Source organism: Echinops telfairi, unplaced genomic scaffold (genome assembly GCF_000313985.2).
Source record: "Echinops telfairi isolate 266 unplaced genomic scaffold, ASM31398v2 ScPeMD7_7400;HRSCAF=8409, whole genome shotgun sequence".
NCBI lineage: Eukaryota > Metazoa > Chordata > Mammalia > Afrosoricida > Tenrecidae > Echinops > Echinops telfairi.
The window spans coordinates 48,957,085-48,968,789 of record NW_022111300.1 but is presented as its reverse complement, the minus strand read 5'-3'; the positions used below and the strand labels follow the sequence as shown (position 1 = coordinate 48,968,789).

Here is an 11,705-nt window from a genome sequence, read left to right as displayed (position 1 = left end):
GGAACTTGTCTTCCAGAAGAAAGAAGTGGTAAGGAAATGAATTCGTTTGGATCAATTGCAGGCCGACTCATGTGTCATGTGCTAACTGGTTTTACAAGGCACTTGTTCTCCCCAGAACTCAGAAAACTGTTGGAGGTGTGCCCATTGCTGTCTTGTGCTATACACAAGGAAAGCATAACTAAGCAATTGGCTGTTAACTGCACAGTCGGTGGTTCAAACTCACCAGCCACTCCATGGGAGAAGCATGAGACTGTCTATACCTGTCCAGATTTACTGCCTTGGCAACCCTACCCAAGGTTGCTATGAGGAGCCCTGGTGGCGGGCTGCTTCAGTCAGTAGATCGAACCCACTAGCCGCTCCTCGGGAGAAGGAGGAGGCTGTCTGTCCCCGTAAAGATTGACAGTCTTGGACACCCACAGGGGCCGTTCTTCCCTGCACTCAGGGTCACAGTGCGTTAGAATGGACTCGAGGGTACTGAGTTTGGATTGTGTCTGAGTATTCTTTATGGAAGCAGATCGCCAGGCCTTTCTTGCACTGCACCAGCGGGGCCAGGTGGGTGAGCTATCAGGTGGAAAAGCATTGGCTTCTCTTGGCAGTTATTTCAATTATGTGCATACGGGAACCTTCGTGTGCAAAGACGGTTGTGTTGCTGTTGGGTTTTCAGGTCACAGGAGGCTCCAGCGGCATCGGCAAGAGCATCGCCATCGAGTGTTATAAACAAGGAGCCTTCATCACTCTGGTCGCACGGAATGAGGTGAGTCAAAGTCCCGTATCCCCTCCTGTGCTAGACACTGCCCGTGTCCCCTGATCTATGGTTCCCAAACTGCTAGCTCCTCCTGGTACCAGGGGGCTCCAGACATTTCATAGGAAGCTGGTATGGAGAGATAATAGAGTTTTCCACAAACATTTTATATTTACGGCAAGGACCTCAGAGTCGAAGTCAGAGCAGCCTGACTAATCTTTCTTGGGCTCTAAGTCTGGAATTAGGAGCCCTGGTGGCGTAGTGGTTACGGGCTGGGTTGCTAACCACCAGGTCAACAATTCAAAACCACCAGCTTCTCTGAGAGGGAAAGATGAGGCTCTCTATCGTTGTAAAGAGTCCAGTCTCAGCAACGCACAGGGGCAGTTCTACCCTGCCCTCTAGGGTCATTGCGATTTGAAATTGACTGATGGCCGTGAGTTTGGTTTTGGTGAGGGGGATTTGTAGGTGAGTCGGAACAGGTGCCCACTGTTCTGATGTTGGTACAAGGAAAGCTTGAGCCCCTTCCATGGATTTATGCGCTTTGGATGCAGGAAGCGAAGGTAATGGTGACGAATTTGTGGGGAGCGGAGACTGGGTCAGTCTTTGGCAAGTAGGAGTCGTCCCTAAGCCAGGTGTTCAATCAGATGTCTTCTCACCCGGGGTTCACCTGGGCTAGCAGACTTGAAGGGAGAGCGAAAACATAGTTCCTAAGCTGCGTCCTTGTGAAGCGGTCAGTGTGGCGATAGGAGAGAGCAAGAAGATCTGGCTGTCAGAAGCCGAGGTGCACTGTCATGTCTGTACCACCCACTCTGCTGTCCTGTGCCCAGAGTCCAGTTGGCTCCAGTTTGTGGCAGGCAGGCTTACGGATAACGAAGCAGAATGGTGCCCAGTCCTGAGTCAGCTTCCCGTCGTTGTAGAATCCACTGTTGATAAGTGAGCACCTTCCAGCCCAAGGTGCACCCTTTCCAGTGTGGTACCGAGCAATATCCTATCCTGCTCCCCGGGGTCTTTATGGTTAATTTTCAGAAGTTTTCTTCCTAGTCTTAGTCTAGAATTAAAAAAAAAAAAAGTTTTATACAGGGCTTTTACAGCTCTTATAACAATCCATACATCAATCACATTTGTGCATATGTTGTCATCATCATGTTCAAAGTATTTTCTTTCTACTCGAGCCCTTGGTATCAGCTCCTCTTTTTTTCCCTCCTTCCCCCACCCTCCCACCCTCGTGAACCCTTGATAAAATATAAATAAATGTTATTTTCATATCTTATATCGTCCACTATCTCCCATCATCCATGTTTCTTTTGTTCGTCCTCTGTGTGTGTGTGTGTGTGTGTGTGTGTGTGTTGTACATCGATCATTGATCATTGCAATAGGGTCTCTCTTTCTAACCCCTCCTTCCCCCTACCCTCATGGTATCGCTACTCCCATTACTGTTCCTGAGGGGATTATCTGTACTGGATTCCATGTGTCGAGAGCTCTTATCTGTACCAGTGTACATGCTCTGATCTAGCCAGATTTGTAAGGTAGAGCTGGGTCATGATAGGGGAGTGAGGGGGGCGGGGGGTGGGGGGTGGGCAGGAGGAAACATTAAGGAACTAGAACAATGTTGTGTGTTTCGTCGGTGCTATGAATTGGTACACTCTGGCTTACTCGTTCCTTCCTTGTGACCTTTGTGTGAGGGGATGTCCAGTTGTTTACTGATGGGCTTTGGGTCCCCACTCAGACCCTCCTCATTCTCAACCATATTATTGTTTGCCTGATACCTGATCCCATGGCTGGTGTGCTTCTTCCACGTGGGCTTTGTTGCTACCTTGCTAGATGGCTGCTGGTTTAACTTTAAGCCTTTAAGACCCCAGATGCTATCTCTTCTAATAGCTGGACACCATCAGCTTTCTTTACCACATTTGCTTATGCACCCATTTTTTCTTCAGCAATTGTGTTGGGCAGGTGAGCATCACAGAATGCCAGGTTATTAGAACAAAGAGTTCTTGCATTGAGGGCGGGCTTGAGTAGAGGCCCAGTGTCCATGCTACCTTCATTTAGTCTAGACATTCTGCTGAACCCTGTCTACCAAGGATTACCCTGCTGGTATTTGAAATAGCTTTCAGCACAACATCACATGAGCCAGTGCAGAATGGCAAGCTGACTGATAGGCAGTGGCATGGAGTCCAGCAGATTTGTAAAAAGCAGTTACTGACTAAATCAGTGGTTCTCAACCTGTGGGTCTGGACCCCTTTGGGGGTCGAATGACTCTTTCATTGGGGTCGCCAGGTTCATAACAATAGCAAAATGACAGTTATGAAGTAGCAACGAAAATAATTTTATGGATGAGGGGCCGGTCACCACAGCATGAGGAACTGTATTAAAGGGTCGTGGCAGTAGGAAGGTTGAGAAACACTGACTAAATGAACAAACACTGGACTGAATGCTTCTTGGAAGGACGTTCTCATCGGGCTTAAGGCCCCCCCTCATCAGCACACTCTCACCTTGATCCCTGTCTCATTGTATCTGCAAAGACCCTATTCCAGATGCAGTCACATCCTGAGGTTCCAGCTGGATGTGGATTTTCGGGGTCCCTGTTCAGTTCACATCACTGTCACCTATTCATAGTTTCACTTGACGCTCCTGCCTTCTGTCGTCCATGGCCCATGGTGCTACAAGGCAGGTGTTCTTTTCTGGAATTGAATCAATACTCAAACAATTCCTGGCTTTTCCCTTTCCATTTAAAGAAGCAGTCACACGGGTAGACAGTTGCCAGAACTAATCGTTCTCTGTGTTGTTTTTAGGACAAGCTGCTGCAGGCCAAGAAAGAAATTGAAAAGCACTCAATTAATGATAAACAGGTAAATCATTGTCTCCAGGAAGTGTTTGCTGGGCTCATCAACCAGTTCATTGAAAACATGTAGGATTTTCCTCATTAAGATAAGTATCAGTGACTTTTAAAACCGTGAAATGTTGGAATTGTTTAGGAACTCAGATCATTAACATCTCCTCCAAATATAAATGAGGGAGTATCTCCACAAACAAAAAACAAAAGGTGGGGGAAAGGTCCCCAGGGCGGGTTTTGTAGTACACGTTTTTCCCGCCAGGGGAGCATGGAGCCTCATTCTCCACCCAGTGGCTTCACCTGGGAAGGGTCTCTCTGGTCACAGGGAATTTTTCTCCTAAAAGCAGTTTTTCTAGAACCTCGGGGGGGTTTTTTGTGATGGTCGATTTAGGAGAACTGCATGCAGCTGTGAAATTTTGTTTCCTGCTTGGGAAAAATGCCACAGAAACGGTTGTGATGCTGAATACGACTTACAAGGACAGCGATATGGGAAAAATCTCAAGCGTACGAGTGGTTTTCTCATTCAAAAAAAGGTGAAATATCAGTTGATGACAAATCTCACTCTGGACTTCTGAAAATGCCGAGTTGGAGTGCATTCAGAGTTTGTTACACCAGGTGAGACTGTTAATCAAGCTTTCTATTTAGAGGTTCTGAAAAGATTGCGTAACAGTGTGAGACCAAAAAGGCCTGATTTGTGGCAGAGGGGGGACGGGTTTTGCCACTTCAGCAATGTATCTGCTCACTCAGCCATCTCAAGGCGCCAGTTTTTGGCAAAAAACAGAATGCCTCTCTTGCCCCACACACCTTACTCACCTGACCTGGTTCATGCGACTTCTTTGTGTTTCCACAAATGAAGAGGGACCTGAAAGCAATTTGATGATGTAGAAGAGGTGAAGAAAAAAAACAAACAGGGAAGTGCTGTCAACCATACAAACAGATGAGTTGGAAAAATGTTTCCAAGAATGGAATCACAGATGTGACAAATATATTAAGAGTAATGGAGAGTACTTTGAAGGTGATAAGGTTGTTTTGTCAAAAATTTTAAATACATAGGTTATTTTGGGAGGTGGGGGGCTCCTGGGATTTGTTTCTTGGTATCCCCTCATATGTGTATATATGTGATATAGAACTTCATAAACACACAGAAATCATATAACAATTTTTACCAGATAACTTTTTAATTTCATTCACTAATTTAAATAGATTCCATACAAACCCTTAAGGGGATAGAGCTGGTGGACACCTTTTATTTTTAAAGTTTTTCAGTGAAGGAAAGAATATACATGTGCGTGTATCTACAGAGAAAAGTGTAAGGCACGATAAGTTCACAGCCACACTCGTCATCCAGCTTGAGAAATAGAATGTTCCAGAGCTCCAAGGGCCCCGGGGTCTCGTGTCTTCTCCAGATGCCGCTGCCAGCCGGGCTCTTCTGTGGCTGCCCCCTCCCTTTGCTTTCCCTTCTGACTGCCCCACACATGTGTGGGATCCTGGCTCATTCACTGTCTAGTTCTCCGTTTTGAATTTTATGCCGTTACTTTTTCTTAACTGCCTTATTGCAGGTTATTCACCTGCCATGCAACTGACCCATTTAACATGAGCAGTTCACTGGAGCGTAGTCACATATGTGCAAGCAGGACCCAAGTCAGTTTTCGCCACTGCCTTGTTTTCCCCACAACCCGGCCCGGCCCCAGGCAGTTGTGGGTGTGCATTCCGTCTTTCCAGACTCGGGCCCGGCATGCATGCTTCCGACAGTCTGGTGTACCTCGGTTTCTTCTGAGATTCACCTGTGATGCTACATGCAGGTGGATGTCGTTGAACAGCGTGGGTTTGAACCACACAGATCCACTGACACGTGGGTTTTCACAAAACTCCATGTCATCTCCCTGTGGGCAGCTCAGGGCCTCCGTGGATTGAGGTTCACAGTAAGAAGCGATTTCTCCAGGGTTCTGGAGTCTTAATACATTATCAACCTTGGATAACCAACCAACCCTGTACGAAGTGCCACTGGTCCTCCCGAAGCAGAGAACAGTCTGCACAAGAAGAGGCTGACTTGCGGGGGGCGTACCGTAGGCCGAGGTCTGCAGCTGCAGTTGCCCCTCTGTTTCAAGAGAAGTGAATCTAGCGTAAGGACCATTGTTTTTAAAAGGAGAGAGAGCACTTCATGAAGCTGTGACTGCAGGCATGAGCACTTTTTCTGAAATCCCACTTTTCATCTCGTATGGAAAGTGCAGCTTCTGTGTGGTTACAGTGTATGGCTCCTAGAACATACAGAATCTATGCTAATGGACAGTTGATGCTGTTGGTAAGGCCTCTGCTCAACAGCTGACTATGAATAGTTAAAATCTGGGCAGTCAGAAGTGACCCCAGGATTCTTGACCACGTAGAGGTTTGGTGCCACTAAGCCTCCCACGTTGTTTGAGGGTCAACCCCAGTTCGTTTTTTACTGTTCTGTGGTGTTCTGCGCCCCAGCCCCCACCAAGACTAACACAGTTGTTTTCAAGGCTCAGACAGGCTGAGCAGTACCCCCATCCACACGGCAAGGTGAGCCCCCAAGCCCTGGCCAGGTTTGTGTCGGCTGGACTCTGGGGCCCTTTGGTGAAGAGAAGCTGAGCAGGTAGGCTAGTTCCGGAGTCAGGAATTTTAAGCCTCTGAGGCGACCGACTAGGACTTGGCTCCCAGGCTGGCTCCTCCAACCCAGGGTGGATCATGGCCATGCAGTTAGTCCTCTGGGTCTTGTTGGGCCGCCACCTGGCTCAGCCTCTGAGCAAGGAGCTGGACCGGAGGGACTTCCGGAGTAGGTATGGTTTAGCAATGTCTTTTAGGTCTTTGTTCCCTCTAGTCTCACGGAAGCCCCGCAGGGTGGTCCTAGTCGCAATTCTGTTTAAGGGCAGGTGTGCTCCGTCCGGCTTTGGACGTTTATCTTGGGCAGAACAGAGTTTTGCTTCTCGTGGGATCCCGTCATTCTGGGACCGCTGGGAGTGGAGGAACTGAAATGTGCATGAATTGTTGACTGGGAAACCAATGTGCTCAGTTCACAGTAAAACTTCCCTCAATCATAATTTTTAAAAAGTAAATAAATCATCTTGAAAAGGAAAAGAAGAAGATGCTAGGGATTTCGGTTTTCAGTTTAAAGATGGTTTCAGTACTGTGACGGGTTCTTCTAGTCTCAGTGGCCCCAGAACTTCTACCCTCGTTTCTCATTTCATTAGACGTGGCCTACCTAACCCTTCCTGCCTTCTGAGCTTGGCCTTGGACAAATGCTACCCTTTTGATTTCAAGGGGTTGACTGTCCTGAGGAGTGCAAACCTCCTCACCAACGTTACTGGTCCCTTCATAGCCCTGCCTACTACTTGGCTGAAAATTGAACCACAGCGGTGGGTACAGTTCCAGGCCTGAAGGGGAACTAAGGATCATTGTCTTGGGGGTTCCACCAGGCGCTATCCAACCAGTAAGCCTGGTCTTCTTATGACATCGAGTTTTGTTTCATATTTTCCCTCCTATCTAGAACCTTCTAATGTGACCCCTTTCAGAGTGGTAGTGGGGTGCTATCTAGTTCTTCTGGACTCAAGGCTGTGGGGGCTGATGTCCACTTGGCTCTCTGAACGGGTTTTCCATGTGTCTTTTATTTTCTTCACTGTTCTCCGGTCTAAACAAGGAGGGGCCAGTAAGGTGCCCCTTAGCCCTGGCGGCTCTTGAAGCCAAACAAGGGCACAGCCTTCTTAGAAAAGGATGTCTGCCGTGAGCATTGTGCTCTTCATTGGATCAGATTGACAACTGCAACTCCCAAGGTCAGCTAGGAAGGGGCCTTTGTGGGCAGAGAGTGTGTGTTCAGGGGTGAGGGACACCTCAGAGAAGGAGGGGAGAATGGCTGCCTACCTCGCAGAATGTGGTCGGTTTCACTGAACTGTGCACACTGAAATGGTTGCACTGGTGTACATTACACCAGTGCTGAGCATACTCACCACCAACCAAAGCATATTAAATAAACAGCTAAATAAACCAAGAGTCCTTTCTCCTCTCCTCTGCTCTGTTCCTGCCTGAATTTGCTGTTTACTGTGCAAGTGAAAACTGTTACTTCATCACCAAAAATAAAGGAGTGAAAACAATTTTAAATAAACACTTTTTACTTTAAAAAAATTGTTAGTTTATTGCTACTCTTCTTAACAACTCTCCCGAGGTTTAAGTTTTGTGCAGTGAGCCATTTTATTGAGGGATTTTGACCGATGTTTTCCACTTTGAGAGAATCCCTGGTGGCGCAGTGGTGCAGGCGTCCTCAAACTACGGCTCGCGGGCCACATGCGGCCCGCTGAGGACATTTATCCGGCCTGCCAGTTGTTTTTGCCCCATTTTGTTTTTTACATCAAAATAAGATATGTGCAGTGTGCATAGGAATTTGTCCATAGCTTTTTTTAAAAACTATAGTCTGGCCCTCCAATGGGCCTGAGGGACAGTGAACTGGCCCCCTGTTTAAAAAGTTTGAGGACCCCTGGGTTAAGTACTCGCCTGCTCCCAAAAGTTCCGTGGCTGGAACCCTCAGGCGAAAGCCTACAATGGCTGTCTGCTTTCATGGAGATTAACAGCCTCAGAAACTATGGGGCGGCCCCACGCCCTCCTGTAGGTGCCGTGTGAGCTGGAACATGATGGATTTGGATGGTGTTGGGATCTCACTTGTGAAGAGATGGAAGATTCCTTTCTCCCCCACCCACTCATGTTTCCCCAGGCCCCTTGGCTGTCCATCCCCACCTCGTCTGCTTCTGGCTACAGGGAACTCTGATTTGCTTTCTGTCGACAGAGATAATGATATAGTAGAACCCCAGACCTCAAACGCTAAACCATTCTAGAAGTAGTGTCAAGATGCGATGCAGTCAAGTTCTGATCCATTTTTCCCATAAGAAATAACAAAACAGATTAATCTGTTCTCAATCACCAAGTTCTTTCCCTAACCTTGCCTTTTTATACAAAACATTACACAGAAATTTCAAAGTAAATAAGTCCAGAGTTAAATAATATAATTTGAATAAGAAACATAACATGGAAAAGCTTTTAACAACTACAGTATGGCCCATACCTTGAGATGGATGAGGATCTGGATCTGTGGACAGGGATGTGGAGAGAGGAGTATGGAGAGAGTTTTGTCTCTTCTTTGCCTTTTTTCACTAGGACCTGGCTGGCTTTCTCTAAAACAAAAAAAATCTGTCTAATATGGTCTGCTGTTGGCATTTCCTTAACTGTTTCTTAAAAGGGTTCACTAAGTTAACTGTATCGATAACACAGTTTAACCAGTTCCTTATCACGATGATTATTTTCAAAAACTCTTTCTTAGGACCCATGTTTTTTAATCTAAAAACAGTACAAAAATCCACAAAAACTCAGAAAATTATAGCAAAATGCTTGGAACACACCCACAAAAGCTTGCAACAATGCATACTAACAATGTCAATTAACACCAAGTGACCGAAACACGAACTGCTTTTGTTTACAAAAATCACATGCATCAGGTTGGATTCCGATGTTTTGTTCGAGCTCCAATGCAGAATATTCTTGACTTTTCACGTGGAAATCCAATTAGGTCGAGTACTGATATGGTTGAGTACTGGGGTTCTACTGTATTTCAAGATGCGTATTTTTGTATTTCTTAAAACTTTTCAGTTCCTTGACCACTAAGACTGCCAAGAAAGGTTAACCTCAAGGCTGCATCGCGCCCAGATGGCCTGCCACACTGTGTCCCAGCGGGGCTGCTGCCACTTGCTTTTTCACTGCCATTCGGGGCCCGGTGCACAGAACAAGCCGGTTTCCCATTCCACAATCTGAACACGTTTTCATTCGTGCCCATGCAACACTGGGCTTCATACCCTTTGTAAAAGAATCCTGTAAGGAAAAGGAAATCAGTGTTGCAGAAATGGTTTGGTCCCTGAGATTGTGTCTCCTGCCCATGTGACCAGGTGGTGCTCTGTATATCAGTGGACGTCTCTCAGGACTACAGCCAAGTAGAGAATGTCATCAAACAGGTAAGAGTCTGGGTTCCCAATGGGAACTCGCTTGCATTTTGATGGATTCTGACCATTTTCTGCTGTGGCTCAGGGTTGGCCCATATTCCCTGAAGGTTTGATTGCCCCATGCATTCTCAAGTCAGCAGCTCTCAACCTGTGGGTCACGACCCCTTTGGGGGTTGAATGACCCTTTTACAGGGGTTGCCCGATTCATCACAGTAGCAAAATTACTGTTGTGAAGTAGCAACGAAAATAATTTTATGGTTGGGGGTCACCACAACATGGGGACCTGTATTAAAGGGTCAGGGCATGAGGAAGGTTGAGAACCGCTGCTCTAAGTGATGGTCCTCCCTGCTGCCTTAACGTTGGCTCTGCTCAATTTTTCTAGGCTCAGGAGAAACTGGGTCCAGTGGACATGCTTGTAAACTGTGCTGGAACAACAATGGCTGGCAAGTTTGAAGAGGTGGAAGTCAGTGCTTTCGAAGTAAGTAAGATTGTGCTCCCTTGGCAGGGAATCGGTCTGACTTGCTCCCACCAAATCCACACCAGCCCGAGGGTGATTTCTGTGCAGCAGAGGTCAGCCCTGCCTTCTCCCTCCCACCTGCTTTACCTTCTTCTGACACCCGCCATCCCGCCCAGGGCGCTCTGCTTCTCTGCTGGCTTTGATAATCCGTCGCAGTGACCACACAGAGCTCACAGACAAAACTCAAGGATGATGGCTGTTTATTAGGGACGTTAACAGGCCGCTATAGGTTAGAACCAAAAAACATGAAGGATACAGTCCTTTGTCCACAGCAAGGCCTCTTCTCAGCCATGCTGGCAGGCCTGGATCTCTCCCTGACCCTTGGCCTCAGACACAAGGCTTCTTGGCCGTTGCTCTGTTTGGCAAGTATTATAAAAATCCTTCAGTGCTGCCAGTGGGCAAAGGCACTCATTTTGACTTGCTCCATGTGCCAGGAGAGATCACCTTCATAGGTGCAGGGTTGGAACATCATCTTTCTACATGGCCCGGTTCAGTTCATACTCTGTGAACTCATGCTCGTTCCTTCAACCCACAAGTACTCCAGCTGGCCTCAGTGCTTCAGACAGTGGCTTGAGGCCTGGGCAGGGCCCTGAGGCCAGAGGCCAGAGTTTTAGGCCTGTCCCAGTGGGGTCAGCACAGGTGGTGGAATTCAGATGGTGTCCCGGGCTGGGAGGGTGGAAGCAGGGAGCACCCTCTGTCTGGCTCTCTCCCATGGCTGTCTCTCTGTGTGTCTGCTCATAAGGCTTAGGGCCTTTGTCAGCAGTCTTTGGGCTTAGGGCCCATTCATCGCCAGTAGAACCTCAACTTAGTCCACCAGCTTCATCCACAAGGGCCTGCTCTCCAAACGGAGGCCCCTTCTGAGGCGTGGGTGGGCATGCATTCTGGGGACACCAGTTTGTAGCTTGGTCGTACTGCCCCTTGGAGTAGGCAGGGGCAGGAGGGCCTGCTTCATCCACTCAGCATACCTGTTTGCCCCCTTTGTGCCCCCTGCAGAGACTAATGAGCGTGAACTACCTGGGCAGCGTGTATCCCAGCCGCGCAGTCATCGCCACCATGAAGGAGCGCCGCGTGGGGCGGATTGTCTTTGTGTCCTCGCAGGCTGGACAGCTGGGCCTGTTCGGCTACACTGCCTACTCCCCATCTAAGTTTGCCTTGAGGGGCCTGGCCGAAGCTCTGCAGATGGAGGTGAGCATGGGTTTCCCCCCACCCCCAACCCCATCTTTGTCCTGATTGATCTGTTCTTTCTTTTTTTTGGGTTTTTGTTTTGTTTTTTATTTTTTTAACAATTAAGAGAGTTTATTAGGGAAGTCAATAGGTAGTCACAAGCCAGGATCAGCAAACCATAAGGAAGCAGTCATTGGTCTCCTCAGCCAACAGCCAAGTCTCTGGTTCTCAGTCTCTCAGCCCCGTGGTCCCCTCCTGGGTATTTAGCTCAATGGATGGAAGGGAGGCAGCCTCCCTGTCACTCTGTCTCACAGCTCCACAATCTCAGGTCAGATAAGGAGAAGGTGCCCCTTGGTCCCAGAGCTGTTCTTCTGAGTCTCCATGCCACCGTCAGTGATGCATCTGGTGTCAGAGGCCTCCGACACTTCAGACAGAGCTCTTGACCTTGCTCTTCCA

At 47.9% G+C, this 11,705-nt stretch overlaps 1 protein-coding gene across 1 annotated transcript in view; it reads left to right on the top strand.

Annotated features, from left to right (window-relative positions):
• Positions 1-459: 459 nt before the first annotated feature.
• KDSR (3-ketodihydrosphingosine reductase) overlaps positions 460-11,705 on the top strand; it is a 32,217-nt gene continuing 20,971 nt past the window's right edge. The window contains exons 1-6 of the mRNA XM_013004764.2: positions 460-471; positions 665-754; positions 3,532-3,588; positions 9,515-9,580; positions 9,951-10,046; positions 11,079-11,270. Coding sequence (XP_012860218.1) covers positions 460-471; positions 665-754; positions 3,532-3,588; positions 9,515-9,580; positions 9,951-10,046; positions 11,079-11,270 — 513 coding nt within the window. The remainder of the gene's footprint in view (positions 472-664; positions 755-3,531; positions 3,589-9,514; positions 9,581-9,950; positions 10,047-11,078; positions 11,271-11,705) is intronic.